The 17233-nt window shown below is 48.1% G+C and overlaps 1 protein-coding gene across 21 annotated transcripts in view; it reads right to left on the bottom strand.

Moving 5' to 3' along the window:
• Positions 1-13642, bottom strand: part of TPD52L2 (TPD52 like 2) — a 115569-nt gene extending 101927 nt beyond the window's left edge. For 4 of the 21 annotated variants that reach the window (XM_063959183.1, XM_063959188.1, XM_063959187.1 and 1 more), the window contains exon 1: positions 13491-13642. In XM_063959183.1, coding sequence (XP_063815253.1) covers positions 13491-13509 — 19 coding nt within the window. In that variant the 5' untranslated portion in view covers positions 13510-13642. The other 17 variants (XR_010243710.1, XR_010243711.1, XM_063959184.1 and 14 more) reach the window with 11 other exon arrangements.
• Positions 13643-17233: the final 3591 nt, after the last annotated feature.

The following is a 17233-nucleotide window of genomic DNA, read 5'->3' as shown; positions in this document are numbered from 1 at the left end:
AAGATCCTATGATAACTGTGTCCTTCACATTTCCTGCCATTAACTCCAGGAAGCCTAAAGATGCATACACACTGGGCATTTTTGCCCAGCGTGTACACACAGCGATGATCACTGACATCGCTGGGCTGAAAATCGCTCAGGGCATACACACTGAGCGATCACCCCCCCCTCCCCCTCCCCCAGCCTAGCAATGTCAGCAGGGGTGAACGGCTTTCCATAGCAGGACACTATGGAAAGTCACATTCATGAAGCGGGGGTGCGCGTCAGCGCTCACCGTCGGGGCATACACACTGGGCGATTCCCCCCCCTCCCCCAGCCTAGCAATGTCAGCAGGGGTGAACGGCTTTTCTCCCTCCCCCTGTCCCCAATGTCAGCAGGGGTAAACGGCTTTCCATAGCAGGACGCTATGGAAAGTCACTCACCCCGATGTTCATGAAGCTGGGGCGCGCGTCAGCGCTCACCGTCGGGGCATACACACTGGGTGGTTTCAGCTCAAAACACCAAAAATTAGCTGCTTTCAGCTCAAAATCGCCCAGTGTGTATGAGCCTTTACAGAGACTGAAATAGCAGTTAACAGCTACAAGTTAAAGCCTTGCCTTTCCATAATACATTAAAACATATATAATAAGAATTTACTTACCGATAATTCTATTTCTCGTAGTCCGTAGTGGATGCTGGGACTCCGTCAGGACCATGGGGAATAGCGGTTCCGCAGGAGACAGGGCACAAAAGTAAAAGCTTTAGGATCAGGTGGTGTGCACTGGCTCCTCCTCCAAGCCTCAGTTAGGATACTGTGCCCGGACGAGCGTACACAATAAGGAAGGATTTTGAATCCCGGGTAAGACTCCTACCAGCCACACCAATCACACTGTACAACCTGTGATCTGAACCCAGTTAACAGCATGATAACAGCGGAGCCTCTGAAAAGATGGCTCACAACAATAATAACCCGATTTTTGTAACAATAACTATGTACAAGTATTGCAGACAATCCGCACTTGGGATGGGCGCCCAGCATCCACTACGGACTACGAGAAATAGAATTATCGGTAAGTAAAATCTTATTTTCTCTGACGTCCTAGTGGATGCTGGGACTCCGTCAGGACCATGGGGATTATACCAAAGCTCCCAAACGGGCGGGAGAGTGCGGATGACTCTGCAGCACCGAATGAGAGAACTCCAGGTCCTCCTCAGCCAGGGTATCAAATTTGTAGAAATTTGCAACCGTGTTTGCTCCTGACCAAGTAGCAGCTCGGCAAAGTTGTAAAGCCGAGACCCCTCGGGCAGCCGCCCAAGATGAGCCCACCTTCCTTGTGAAATGGGCATTTACATATTTTGGCTGTGGCAGGCCTGCCACAGAATGTGCAAGCTGAATTGTACTACACATCCAACTAGCAATCGTCTGCTTAGAAGCAAGAGCACCCAGTTTGTTGGGTGCATACAGGATAACAGCAAGTCAGATTTCCTGACTCCAGCCGTCCTGGAAACCTATATTTTCAGGGCCCTGACAACATCTAGCAACTTGGAGTCCTCCAAGTCCCTAATAGCCGCAGGTACCACAATAAACTGGTTCAGGTGAAACGCTGACACCACCTTAGGGAGAAACTGGGGACGAGTCCGCAGCTCTGCCCTGTCCGAATGGACAATCAGATATGGGCTTTTGTGAGACAAAGCCGCCAATTCTGACACTCGCCTGGCCGAGGCCAGGGCCAACCGCATGGTCACTTTTCATGTGAGATATTTCAAATCCACAGATTTGAGCGGTTTAAAATGTGATTTGAGGAATCCCAGAACTACGTTGAGATCCCACAGTGCCACTGGAGGCACAAAAGGGGGTTGTATATGCAGTACTCCCTTGACAAACTTCTGGACTTCAGGAAGTGAAGCCAATTCTTTCTGGAAGAAAATTGACAGGGCCGAAATTTGAACCTTAATGGACCCCAATTTGAGGCCCATAGACACTCCTGTTTGCAGGAAATGCAGGAATCGACCGAGTTGAAATTTCTTCGTGGGGCATTCCTGGCCTCACACCACGCAACATATTTTCGCCACATGTGGTGATAATGTTGTGCGGTCACCTCCTTCCTGGCTTTGACCAGGGTAGGAATGACCTCTTCCGGAATGCCTTTTTCCCTTAGGATCCGGCGTTCCACCGCCATGCCGTCAAACGCAGCCGCGGTAAGTCTTGGAACAGACATGGTACTTGCTGAAGCAAGTCCCTTCTTAGCGGCAGAGGCCATGAGTCCTCTGTGAGCATTTCTTGAAGTTCCGGGTACCAAGTCCTTCTTGGCCAATCCGGAGCCACGAGTATAGTTCTTACTCCTCTACGTCTTATAATTCTCAGTACCTTGGGTATGAGAAGCAGAGGAGGGAACACATACACCGACTGGTACACCCACTGTGTTACCAGAATGTCCACAGCTATTGCCTGAGGGTCTCTTGACCTGGCGCAATACCTGTCCAGTTTTTTGTTCAGGCGGGACGCCATCATGTCCACCTTTGGTCTTTCCCAACGGTTCACAATCATGTGGAAGACTTCCCGATGAAGTCCCCACTATCCCGGGTGGAGGTCGTGCCTGCTGAGGAAGTCTGCTTCCCAGTTGTCCACTCCCGGAATGAACACTGCTGACAGTGCTATCCCATGATTTTCCGCCCAGCGAAGAATCTTTGCAGTTTCTGCCATTTCCCTCCTGCTTCTTGTGCCGCCCTGTCTGTATACGTGGGCGACTGCCGTGATGTTGTCCCACTGGATCAATACCGGCTGACCTTGAAGCAGAGGTCTTGCTAAGCTTAGAGCATTGTTTTATGTGGAGAGAAGTCTCCAGACTTGATCACAAGCCCTGGAAATTTTTTCCCTGTGTGACTGCTCCCCAGCCTCTCCGGCTGGCATCCGTGGTCACCAGGACCCAGTCCTGAATGCCGAATCTGCGGCCCTTTAGTAGATGAGCACTCTGCAGCCACCGCAGAAGAAACACCCTTGTCCTTGGAGACAGGGTTATCCGCTGATGCATCTGAAGATGCGATCCGGACCATTTTTCCAGCAGATCCCACTGAAAAGTTCTTGCGTGAAATCTGCCGAATGGAATCGCTTCGTAAGAAGCCACCATTTTTCCCAGGACCCTTTTGCAATGATGCACTGACACTTTTCCTGGTTTTAGGAGGTTCCTGACTAGCTCGGATAACTCCCTGGCTTTCTTCTCCGGGAGAAACACCCTTTTCTGGACTGTGTCCAGAATCATCCCTAGGAACAGCAAATTGTCGTCGGAAACAGCTGCGGTTTTGGAATATTTAGAATCCACCCATGCTGTCGTAGAACTACTTGAGATAGTGCTACTCCGACCTCCAACTGTTCTCTGGACCTTGCCCTTATCAGGATATCGTCCATTTTCTTTGAAGAAGAATCATCATTTCGGCCATTACCTTGGTAAAGACCCGGGGTGCCGTGGACAATCCAACCGGCATTGTCTGAAACTGATAGTGACAGTTTTGTACCACGAACCTGAGGTACCCTTGGTAAGAAGGGCAAATTGGGACATGGAGGAAGCATCCCTGATGTCCCGGGACACCATATAGTCCCCTTCTTCCTGGTTCGCTATCACTGCTCTGAGTGACTCCATCTTGATTTGAACCTTTGTATGTAAGTGTTCAAATATTTCAGATTTAGAATAGGTCTCACCGAGCCGTCTGGCTTCAGTACCACAATATAGTGTGGAATAATACCCCTTTCCTTGTTGTAGGAGGAGTACTTTGATTATCACCTGCTGGGAATACAGCTTGTGAATTGTTTCCAATACTGCCTCCCTGTCGGAGGGAGACGTTGGTAAAGCAGACTTCAGGAACCTGCGAGGGGGAGACGTCTCGAATTTCCAATCTGTACCCCTGGGATACTACTTGTAGGATCCAGGGGTCCTGTACGGCCCCAGCGTCATGCTGAGGACTTGGCAGAAGCGGTGGAAGGCTTCTGTTCCTGGGAATGGGCTGCCTGCTGCAGTCTTCTTCCCTTTCCTCTATCCCTGGGCAGATATGACTGGCCTTTTGCCCGCTTGCCCTTATGGGGACGAAAGGACTGAGGCTGAAAAGACGGTGTCTTTTTCTGCTGAGATGTGACTTAGGGTAAAAAAGGTGGATTTTCCAGCTGTTGCCGTGGCCACCAGGTCCGATGGACCGACCCCAAATAACTCCTCCCCTTTATACGGCAATACTTCCATTTGCCGTTTGGAATCTGCATCACCTGACCACTGTCGTGTCCATAAACACCTTCTGGCAGATATGGACATCGCACTTACTCTTGATGCCAGAGTGCAAATATCTCTCTGTGCTCTATAGTCAATAAAATACTGTCCCTGTCAAGGGTATCAATATTTTCAGTCAGGGAATCCGACCAAGCCACCCCAGCGCTGCACATCCAGGCTGAGGCGATAGCTGGTCGCAGTATAACACCAGTATGTGTGTATATACTTTTTTGGATATTTTCCAGCCTCCTATCAGCTGGCTCCTTGAGGGCGGCCGTATCTGGAGACGGTAACGCCACTTGTTTTGATAAGCGTGTGAGCGCCTTATCCACCCTAAGGGGTGTTTCCCAACGCGCCCTAACTTCTGGCGGGAAAGGGTATACCGCCAATAATTTTCTATCGGGGGAAACCCACGCATCATCACACATTTAATTTAATTCATCGGATTCAGGAAAAACTACATGTAGTTTTTTCACACCCACATAATACCCTTTTTTGTGGTACTTGTAGTATCAGAAATATGTAACACCTCCTTCATTGCCCTTAACATGTAACGTATGGCCCTAAAGGAAAATACGTTTGTTTCTTCACCGTCGACACTGGAGTCAGTGTCCGTGTCTGTGTCTATGTCGACCGACTGAGGTAAATGGGCGTTTTAAAGCCCCTGACGGTGTTTGAGACGCCTGGACAGGTACTAATTTGTTTGCCGGCCGTCTCATGTCGTCAACCGACCTTGAAGCGTGTTGACATTATCACGTAATTCCTTAAATAAGCCATCCATTCCGGTGTCGACTCCCTAGAGAGTGACATCACCATTACAGGCAATTGCTCCGCCTCCTCACCAACATCGTCCTCATACATGTCGACACACACGTACCGACACACAGCACACACACAGGGAATGCTCTGATAGAGGACAGGACCCCACTAGCCCTTTGGGGAGACAGAGGGAGAGTTTGCCAGCACACACCAAAACGCTATAATTATACAGGGACAACCTTTATAATAAGAATTTACTCACCGGTAATTCTATTTCTCGTAGTCCGTAGTGGATGCTGGGAACTCCGTAAGGACCATGGGGAATAGCGGGCTCCGAAGGAGGCTGGGCACTCTAGAAAGATCTTAGACTACCTGGTGTGCACTGGCTCCTCCCACTATGACCCTCCTCCAAGCCTCAGTTAGGTACTGTGCCCGGACGAGCGTACACAATAAGGAAGGATTTTGAATCCCGGGTAAGACTCATACCAGCCACACCAATCACACCGTACAACTCGTGATATGAAACACAGTTAACAGTATGAAACAATAGAGCCTCTCAACAGATGGCTCAACAATAACCCGATTTAGTTAACAATAACTATGTACAAGTAATGCAGATAAACCGCACTTGGGATGGGCGCCCAGCATCCACTACGGACTACGAGAAATAGAATTACCGGTGAGTAAATTCTTATTTTTTCTAACGTCCTAGTGGATGCTGGGAACTCCGTAAGGACCATGGGGATTATACCAAAGCTCCCAAACGGGCGGGAGAGTGCGGATGACTCTGCAGCACCGAATGAGAGAACTCCAGGTCCTCCTCAGCCAGGGTATCAAATTTGTAGAATTTTGCAAACGTGTTTGCCCCTGACCAAGTAGCTGCTCGGCAAAGTTGTAAAGCCGAGACCCCTCGGGCAGCCGCCCAAGATGAGCCCACCTTCCTTGTGGAATGGGCATTGACAGATTTTGGCTGTGGCAGGCCTGCCACAGTATGTGCAAGCTGAATTGTACTACAAATCCAACGAGCAATAGTCTGCTTAGAAGCAGGAGCACCCAGCTTGTTGGGTGCATATAGGATAAACAGCGAGTCAGATTTTCTGACTCCAGCCGTCCTGGAAACATATATTTTCAGGGCCCTGACAACGTCTAGCAACTTGGAGTCCTCCAAATCCTTAGTAGCCGCAGGCACCACAATAGGCTGGTTCAGGTGAAACGCTGACACCACCTTAGGGAGAAACTGGGGACGAGTCCTCAATTCTGCCCTATTCATATGGAAAATCAAATAAGGGCTTTTACAAGACAAAGCCGCCAATTCTGATACTCGCCTGGCAGAAGCCAAGGCCAATAACATAACCACCTTCCATGTGAGATATTTCAGATCCACGGTTTTTAGTGGTTCAAACCAATGTGATTTTAAGAAACTCAACACCACGTTGAGATCCCAAGGTGCCACAGGAGGCACAAACGGGGGCTGACTATGCAGCACTCCTTTTATAAATGTCTGAACTTCAGGTACTGAAGCTAGTTCTTTTTTGAAAGAAAATCGACAGAGCCGAGATCTGTACCTTAATGGAACCCAATTTAAGGCCCATAGTCACTCCTGCTTGCAGGAAATGCAGAAATCGACCTAGTTGAAATTCCTCTGTTGGGGCCCTTTCGGCCTCACACCATGCAACATATTTTCGCCATATGCGGTGATAATGAGTTGCTGTAACCTCTTTCCTGGCTTTAGTAAGCGTAGGAATGACTTCCTCCGGAATGCCCTTTTCCTTCAGGATCCGGCGTTCAACCGCCATGCCGTCAAACGCAGCCGCGGTAAGTCTTGGAACAGACAGGGCCCCTGCTGCCGCAGGTCCTGACTGAGTGGCAGAGGCCATGGGTCCTCTGATATAAATTCTTGAAGTTCTGGGTACCAAGCTCTTCTTGGCCATCCACGAGTATCGTTCTTACTCCTCGCCTTCTTATTATTCTCAGTACCTTTGGTATGAGAGGCAGAGGGGAGAACACCTAAACCGACTGGTACACCCACGGTGTTACCAGAGCGTCCATAGCTATCGCCTGAGGGTCCCTTGACCTGGTGCAATATCTTTTATAGCTTTTTGTTAAGGCGGGACGCCATCATGTCCACCTGTGGCCTTTCCCAATGGTGTACAATCCTATTGGAAGACTTCTGGAGGAAGTCCCCATTCTCCCGGGTGGAGGTCGTGTCTGTTGAGAAGATCTGCTTCCCAGTTGTCCACTCCGGGAATGAACACTGCTGACAGTGCTAACACATGATTTTCCGCCTATCGGAGAATCCTTGTGGCTTCTGCCATCGCCATCCTGCTTTTTGTGTCGCCCTGTTGTTTACATGGGCGACTGCCGTGATGTTGTCTGATTGGATCAGTACCGGCTGGTTTTGAAGCAGAGGCCTTGCTGGCCTCAGGGCATTGTAAATGGCCCTCAGATCCAGAATATTTATGTGTAGGGAAATAACCTGACTTGACCAAAGTCCCTGGAAGTTTCTTCCCTGTGTGACTGCCCCCCAGCCTCAAAGGCTGGAATCCATGGTCACTAGGACCTAGTCCTGTATGCCGAACCTGCGGCCCTCTTGAAGATGGGCACTCTGCAGCCACCACAGTAGAGATACCCTGGTCCTTGGAGACAGGGTTATCAGCCTATGCATCGGAAGATGCGATCCGGACCACTTGTCCAACAGGTCCCTCTGAAAAGTTCTTGTATGGAACCTGCCTAATGGGATTGCTTCGTAAGAAGCTACCATTTTTCCCAGGACTCGCGTGCAATGATGCACCGCTACCTATTTTGGTTTCAGGAGGTCTCTGACTAGAGATGACAACTCCTTGGCTTTCTCCTCCGGGAGAAACACTATTTCTGGTTTATGTCCAGAACCATCCCCAGGAACAGTAGACGTGTCATAGGAACCAGCTGTGACTTTGGACTGTTTAGAATCCACCTATGCTGTTGTAGCACTTTCCAAAATAGTGCTACCCCGACTACCAACTGCTCCTTGGACCTCGCCCTTATAACGAGATTGTCCAAGTACGGGATAATTACAACTCCCTTTTTTTGAAGGAGTATCATCATTTCGGCCATTACCTTGATAAAACACCCTCGGTGCCATGTACAGTCCAAACGGCAGTGTCTGGACTTGGTAATGGTAATCCTGTACCACAAATCTGAGGTACTCCTGGCGAGGATGGTAAATGGGGACATGCAGGTAAGCATCCTTGATGTCCCGGGATACCATGTAATCCCCCTCGTCCAGGCTTGCAATAACCGCCCTGAGCGATTCCATCTTGAACTTGAATTTTTTTATGTTCAAGGATTTTAAATATAAAATGGGTCACACCGAACCATGCGGTTTCGGTACCCCAACCCGTGTGGAATAGTAACCCCGTCCTTGTTGAAGTAGGGGCACCTTGAGTATTACCTGCTGGGAATACCGCTTATTAATTGCCTCTAGCACAGCCTCCCTGCCTGAGGGAGTTGTCAGCAAGGCATATTTTAGGAAACGGCTGGGGGGAGACATCTCTAATTCCAGCTTGTACCCCTGAAATACTACTTGGAAGAAACAGGGATCCACCTGTGAGCGAGCCCACTAATTGCTGAAATTTTTTGAGGCGGCCCCCCACCGTACCTGGCTACACCTGTGGAGCACCCGCGTCATGGTGTGTACTCACAGGAGGCGGGGGAAGAATCTTGATTCTGGGAACAGGCTGACTGGTGCAGCTTTTTCCCTCTACCCTTGTCTCTGTACAGAAAGGAAGCGCCATTTGACCCGCTTGCTTTTCTGAAGCCGAAAGGACTGTACCTTTTTCTGTGAGGAAACCTGAGGTAAAATTATTTCTTCCCAGCAGTTGCTGTGGATACGAGGTCCCAGAGACCATCCCCAAATAATTCCTCACCCTTATAAGGCTCTCTATGCGCTTTTTAAGTCAGCATCACCTGTCCAGTGACAGGTCTCTAATACCCTCCTGACAGAATGGACATTACATTTATTTTGGATGCCAGCCGGCAAAATATCCCTCTGTGCATCCCCCATATATAAGACAACGTCTTTAATATGTTTTTATGTTTGCCAACTATTATCCCTGTTTGACAGGGTCACCAACCACGCTGCAGCAGCACTATCTGCAGGTCTCAGTCTAGTACCTGAGTGTGTAAATACAGACTTCAGGATAGCCTCCTGTTTTTTATCAACAGGTACCTATTAAAGTGGCCGTATCCTAAGACGGCAGTGCCACCTTTTTTGACAAACGTGTGAGCGCCTTATCCACCCTAGGGGATATCTCCCAGCGTAACTTATCCTCCTGGCGGGAAAGGGTACGCCATCAGTAACTTTTTATAAATTACCAGTTTCTTAACAGGGGAACCCACGCTTTTCACACACTTCATTTATTCATCTGATGGGGGAACAAAACACTGCCTGTTTTTTCTCCCCAAACCTAAAACCCATTTATAGAGGTGCTTGGGTTAAAGTCAGAAATGTATAACACATTTTTTATTGCCGGGATCAAGTCACGGATTGGATTGTGTATATGTCTCCACCTTGTCGACACTGGAGTCAGACTCCGTGTCGACATCTGTGTCTGCCATCTGAGAGAGCGGGCGTTTTTGAGCCCCTGATGGCCTTTGAGACGCCTGGGCAGGCGCGGGCTGCGAAGCCGGCTGTCCCACAGCTGTTACGTCATCCACCCTTTTATGTAAGGAGTTGACACTGTCGGTTAATACCTTTTACCTCTCTATCCACTCTGGTGTCGGCCCCACAGGGGGCGACATCACATATATCGGCCTCTGTTCCGTCACCATATAAGCCTCCTCATTCAACATGTCGACACAGCCGTACCGACACACCGCAGACACACAGGGAATGCTCTAAACGAGGACAGGACCCACAAAAGCCCTTTGGGGGGACAGAGTGAGAGTATGCCAGCACACACCAGAGCGCTATATACTGCAGGGACTAACTGAGTTATGTCCCCTATAGCTTTATATCTATATATATAATGTATACTGCGCCTAAATTTAGTGCCCCCTCTCTCTTTTTTTTAACCCTTGTAGACTGCAGGGGAGAGCCAGGGAGCTTCCCTCCAACGGAGCTGTGAGGGAAAATGGCGCCAGTGTGCTGAGGAGATAGGCTCCGCCCCTTTTTCGCGGCCTATTCTCCCGTTTTTTATGGACTTCTGGCAGGGGTATTTACCTCATATATAGCCCCTGGGGCTATATATTGAGGTATTTTTGCCAGCCAAGGTGTTTTTATTGCTGCCTCAGGGCGCCCCCCCCCAGCGCCCTGCACCCTCAGTGACCGGAGTATGAAGTGTGTAAGAGGAGCAATGGCGCACAGCTGCAGTGCTGTGCGCTACCTTGGTGAAGACTGAGTCTTCATGCCGCCGATTTTCCGGACCATCTTCTTGCTTCTGGCTCTGTAAGGGGGACGGCGGCGCGGCTCCGGGACCGAACATCAAGGCTGGGCCTGCGGTCGATCCCTTTGGAGCTAATGGTGTCCAGTAGCCTAAGAAGCCCAATCCGGCTGCAAGCAGGCGAGTTCGCTTCTTCTCCCCTTAGTCCCTCGCTGCAGTGAGCCTGTTGCCAGCAGGTCTCACTGAAAAGAACAAATTCTAAGACTATAACTTTCTATGAGCTCAGGAGAGCCCCTAGTGTGCATCCAACCTCGGCCGGGCACGAAATCTAACTGAGGCTTGGAGGAGGGTCATAGTGGGAGGAGCCAGTGCACACCAGGTAGTCTAAGATCTTTCTAGAGTGCCCAGCCTCCTTCGGAGCCCGCTATTCCCCATGGTCCTTACGGAGTTCCCAGCATCCACTAGGACGTTAGAGAAATAAGTGTTTTCCCTTATAGCATCTTAATATATAATCATATCGCCAAATAAGTGCCCCCCCTCTCTGTTTTAACCCTGTTTCTGTAGTGCAGTGCAGGGGAGAGCCTGGGAGCCTTCCCACCAGCAGTTCTGTGAGGGAAAATGGCGCTGTGTGCTGAGGAGATAGGCCCCGCCCCCTATTCCGGCGGGCTCTTCTCCCGGTTTTTCTGAGACCTGGCAGGGGTGAAATACATCCATATAGCCTCAGGTACTATATGTGATGTATTCTTTTTAGCCAGAAAAGGTATTAACATTGCTGCCCAGGGCGCCCCCCCCAGCGCCCTGCACCCTCAGTGACCGTTGGTGTGAAGTGTGCTGAGAGCAATGGCGCACAGCTGCAGTGCTGTGCGCTACCTCATGAAGACTGAAAAGCCTTCAGCCGCCGGTTTCTGGACCTCTTCTTACTTCGGCATCTGCAAGGGGGTCAGCGGCGCGGCTCCGGTGACCCATCCAGGCTGTACCTGTGATCGTCCCTCTGGAGCTAGTGTCCAGTAGCCTAAGAAGCAAATCCATCCTGCACGCAGGTGAGTTCACTTCTTCTCCCCTAAGTCCCTCGTTGCAGTGAGCCTGTTGCCAGCAGGACTCACTGAAAATAAGAAAACTATCAAAACTTTTACTCTAAGCAGCTCTTTATGAGAGCCACCTAGATTGCACCCTTCTCGGCCGGGCACAAAAACCTAACTGAGGCTTGGAGGAGGGTCATAGGGGGAGGAGCCAGTGCACACCACCTGATCCTAAAGCTTTTACTTTTGTGCCCTGTCTCCTGCGGAGCCGCTATTCCCCATGGTCCTGACGGAGTCCCAGCATCCACTAGGACGTCAGAGAAAACAAAATACATGTTGGTCAAATATGAAAAAGTATCACTTTCAATGGAACTTGTAATTGAAATAATATAAACTAAAAAAAAAGAAAAAAAGTTACCAACGCCGGAAACCCGAAACTGCTCGGAATGCCAGCGTCGGAATCCTGAAACTGACGAGAATGCCAAGCGCCGGTATCCATACAGCCACGGTCCCAAATGAGTGACTGTCAGGCTGTTGCAAGCCGCAGGAGGGAGGGGGGGGGGGATGTTAGGCTGTGGGGAAAGGGGTTTAGGTACCTCCGGGGAGGGTTAGGGTCAGGCTACAGTAAGGGAGGGATTCTAACCATTGCAATGCTGCAGTCGTTATTCTGACCACCGGCATTACAGCCTCAGCTCGTTTTGACACTCGGAACAATTTTAATGATGTTCTAATGCAATGTAGTTACGTTAACCCAAGGGTCCCATGTTATGAACTTAAACACACTATAATATAGAGAGAGATGTGGCACTCTCAGTTTACAAAATACAATAGATAGCTGAAATAAATGAACTAGTTACTTTATACCAGCTATTGTATTTTTTAAGGAGAATGCCACACCTCTGCTCCCATGTATTATTCCTCAGTGAGGGCACCGGCTGTAGATATTACTGGTTATATTGGAATGCCGGACTTGGATCGCGATAGATAGATAGATAGATAGATAGATAGATAGATAGATAGATAGATACTGACCCCTTAATGCTATAGGGCAGTGGCTTCCAAACTTTTCTGAATTAGAGCACCCTAGAGTATCTGAATTGTTTTCACAACACCCCTAGGCCAAACATTTCTTTTCAGAAAACATTAAATTAAGTACATTTTATTTAGATGTTATCCTTAGATTCAGTTATATGGTGCAGGTCAAGATTCACATTTGTTTGTCCACATCTTTATATGTGGAAGTCACAAGCACTGGTTTTGCCTATTACATTGACCGTAAATAATTTGAGTTGGCAAGCGCCACGTAACACCCCAGTTTGGGAACCACTGCTGTAGGGATAAAATACCCCCAATTATAAACCATGTTTTAATAATACTTTGGACAAGAAATTGATTACAAAGAATTTCCCTGGCAGGGAGACATTGTTGCCTTCTCCTACAGCAGGCCTGGCCAACCTGTGGCTCTCCAGATGTTGTGAAACTACACATCCCTTCATGCCCTGCCACAGTTTTAGCATTCCCTAATAGCAAAAATGTGGCAAAGCATGATCGGACTTGTAGTTTTAAAACAGCTGGAGAGCCACAGGTTGGCCAGGCCTGTCCTACAGTGATGGGGACACACTGATAACACCCCTGATAGGGCAACACACACATAGAGCCCCACTTGAAAGCATATATCAAGGACTGTCAGACACTGGGATTACCCCACCCATCAGAAGGAAGGACTGACACACCCCCTAGTAGAGTGTTACAGGGACCAAGTGACAGCCACGCCATCCCTAAATACAATGGGGCACAGACACTTACACTCCCCCCCCCCCCTTACATGCACACTGACATCTAATGCGGAGACACCATCTAATGCGGCGACACCATCTCCCCAACACGGTGACAGTGACACCCGGCGCTCACATGCAGCATGACAGGGTAACACTGACGTCTCCCTCTCGTAAGACGATAGCGCTGACAGAATACACAGCGCCGGTCACCACACCCGCATACACACCGACGGCCCTGCGGCTGCCACCCCCTTCCCCGAGTACATGGCGCCCTCCGGCATATGCGCCGCTGCCAACCCCTATGGGAAGGGGAGACCGCACACAGCCCCTTCTTCTGCTCACCCTGCCCGCCGGGATCCATTGCTACGGTGACCGGAAGCTATCGGCGATGCTGGGCGGAGCCTCCCGCAGGAACACTCCAGCAACAGCTGAGAAACACAGCGCGCACGTCACGCAGCGGCCATGGCAGGTGCTCACGCAGGCGCAGAAAGGCGCGTGGAACGCTGCTGCTGCCGCTGGTCTATCAGGGGGAAGACATGACGCTGCTTCCAGTATAAAAAAGAGACCGCTTTACCATGTCTGCTGTGTCTAAAGGCTGTCTCTCTGTAATAAAGTAAACAAATACAATTCACAATGGCGCTCCTACTGACAATATGGCAGCCTAGAATCACTAAAGGTGAATCCTTAGTCCCGAATGTCCGAACATGTACGGAGTATAAAAAAAGGTCTAGAAACCCATAATTTATCTGCACATTTTGAAATGTTTTATTTTTTATATTTATTTTTTCTGTATGAGTGATGTGCTGAAGTTGCCAAAGGTTCACTTTTTCTGCTATGTCTAGCTGTAATGACTGACAGCAGATAACCAGCAGAATACTAACTTATTTGGAAAATGGAATCTATGTTGGGAGTTTTGACCCCAAAAATGCTTATACAGATGTAGCCATGCTATATGATATTCTTACTGCACACTTACAACCCGCCGTGTGGTATTCCTGTGAAGTGTACTTCCACTGATAACACACCCCGCCAGAAGCATCTTATGCATTGAACCCTAGATCACAGGTTCTCAAACTCGGTCCTCAGGACCCCACACGGTTTATGTTTTGACCGAGTTTGAGAACCACTGCCCTAGATGAATGCCTCGGATGGTTTCTCTGTGGGCAGTAAGTACCTCACGTGGATCTTTCCGTGCAGGGTATAGCATACTACTTCTCAAGTGTCAGTTTTCCCATATATGCATTAGGCTCACCTCCCAAAGTGTAACCTTCGTAGTGTGTGCCCAAAATGGCTGCCTCATCTGGAACGCTTGTGGATGGGATGAAAAATACATGGACCTAACTGTTTTGTTGGGACCCTACTCTGAGCGTTAGGACGCTGCAATCACCCCCATTTTTTTTAGCTCTTCTAGGGGTAGATTATTCTACGCAGGGTAATCCTACGCAGTGCACCCAAGATGGCTGCCTCACCTGGTACCTTGTGACAGTGAAATACACAACCCTTGGAAGTTAATACCCAAAATGCCTACACCATTTATGCATTATGCTTACTCTATGGGTTCTAGGGGGTAAATTTACTAAGGTGGGAGATTTTTAGAACTGGTGATGTTGCCCATGGCAACCAATCAGATTCTACTTACCATTTATCTAGCTGCTTCTAGCAGATAATAGATATAATCTGATTGGTTGCTATGGGCAACATCACCAGTTCTAAAAATCTCCCACCTTAGTAAATTTACCCCTAGGTTTTCATTTGTATGGCTTGCGTGTTGCTGTATTAATCTGGTTCAGTGTACTCAAACTTTGTTTAATTCACAAAATTATGAAAAATATTGTATAACGTTCATATGCGATGTGTGTATCTTTTCAATAAAACATTTAAAAAATGTATAAAATTATCTTCAGGGTATGGGGGTATTCAATTAGTCGCAGGGTTTACCCCATGACTAATTGGGGCCAAAAATCCCTGCGGCACTAGTTAAAGGCTATCCAACTAAATTGCTTTTTTCGTGTGCCGAAAAATCATGATTCATACGCGTAATCAGTGGGTTTTTTCCAGTGTGCAACCCGATTTTGTTTTCTTTTTACACTAACTCATTCAGTCCAACTCTGGGGTCTCACGCGCAGGGTAAATCCCACTAATTGAAGGGCTCTAAAACGGCAATTAACGGCAGGGTTTAATTCCCTCCTATGTATATAAGGTGTACATGCCTCCCAACATGACCCTCTCCAGGAGGGACACAATGCTCTGCTTCTGGACTTTTCTCTTAATTTATGATTGTCTGCATCTGTGTTGAACAGGTTAATGGATAAGAAAGGTGTTTCAGCACAGGTGATGGCAATCATAAATTTAGAGAAAAGTCCAGAAGCATCCTGGAGAGGGTCATGTTGGGAGGTATGGGTGTATATTATGGGGTATATGCAATTCCGGGCGTATTGCGGCTTTTTTTCGCCCGTTTTTTAATTCGACACAATTCGACCGTCGAATTCGACATATTCAATAAAAAACGGATTCGACAGTCCCGCTGTCGAAATACGGACCAATTGACGAATAAGTGCGTCCTGGATTCGACTTTTCCGACGGCGCAAAAATGGTTAAAATACACAGAAAACAATTGCGTGGGGTCCCCCCTCCTAAGCATAACCAGCCTCGGGCTCTTTGAGCCGGTCCTGGTTGTAAAAATACGGGGGAAAATGGACTGGGGATCCCCCGTATTTTTAGAACCAGCACCGGGCTCTGCGTCCGGTCCTGGTGCAAAAAATACGGGGGACAAAAAGCGTAGGGGTCCCCCATATTTTTTGAACCAGCACCGGGCTCCACTAGCTGGGGAGATAATGCCACAGCCGGGGGACACTTTTATACCGGTCCCTGCGGCCGTGGCATTAAATACCCAACTAGTCGCCCCTGGCCGGGGTACCCTGGAGGAGTGGGGACCCCTTCAATCAAGGGGTCCCCCCTCCAGCCACCCAAGGGCCAGGGGTAAAGCCCGAGGCTGTCCCCCCCATCCAAGGGCTGCGGATGGGGGGGCTGATAGCCTTGTGTAAAATCATAGAATATTGTTTTTTGCAGAAGAACTACAAGTCCCAGCAAGCCCCCCGCAAGCTGGTACTTGGAGAGCCCGAAGCTGGTTATGCTTAGGAGGGAGGACCCCACGCATTTTTTTCCCAGAATTTTAACCCATTCCCGCCCCTTCCCACTGAAAACCATGCTCTCTCAATTTTAGTCAGTTTAAAAAAAAATTACTATTTTAAAAAATATATAAATAATAGTTGTGTCTCCTAATAGACAAACCAAGTACCTAATCCCTTCTAATATAAATAGATATGCTATTAGCAATAAAAAAAAACACAAAAAAAACATGTTCTAAATTTTTTTTATTAGATTCCGCCAGCAAAGTGAGGCGGAATGAAATAGACGAATTTACTGTCGAAAAGCACTGTTGTCGAATCGACATTTTTCAATTGAATATACTTTTATCGAAAAGCCGCATTTTTACCAATGCAGACATGTCGAATTTGTCACCTGTCGAATTTCAAAAAGTTGAATCTGAAAAGTCCGTTTTTTTGTCGAAAAGTACTGTATTGCATTGTTGAATCATTTTTTTGTGTCGAAAATGCCCCATTCTTCGACATTTGCAGCAATTCGACCGCAATTGCATATACCCCTAAGTGTAGACTTGGGCGCCATCCCCAAGATACTTCATTATGGTATACAAATATTCCAAAATACGGAAAAATACAATATCTAAAATACTTCTGGTCCCAAGCATTTTGGAAATGGGAGACTCAACCTGTATATTGAATTTAGGCTTTCTGTTTCCTGCAGTGCATAGATAATCCACCAGAGGGCAGAACACATGTATCAGTATACAACAGGTTTGTCGGGAAAGTTTTGATCATATTGATGATGTAGAAGTCTCAATGTGAAACATATTTATTAATATATATTCTCTGCATTTGGAATTAATGCGGCTCTTAGTTAGTAGTACCTAAAGCTGAGAAAAATGTTTACTTTAAACTTATGTCCACTAACAAATTCTATATTACCCAGCTATCTTATTTCCCACTTTTATTATTTATTAATTT

This window comes from Pseudophryne corroboree, chromosome 3 (assembly GCF_028390025.1).
Source record: "Pseudophryne corroboree isolate aPseCor3 chromosome 3, aPseCor3.hap2, whole genome shotgun sequence".
Lineage (NCBI taxonomy): Eukaryota > Metazoa > Chordata > Amphibia > Anura > Myobatrachidae > Pseudophryne > Pseudophryne corroboree.
The sequence above is the reverse complement of the archived record's forward strand: the minus strand, read 5'-3'. Positions and strand labels throughout refer to the sequence as shown.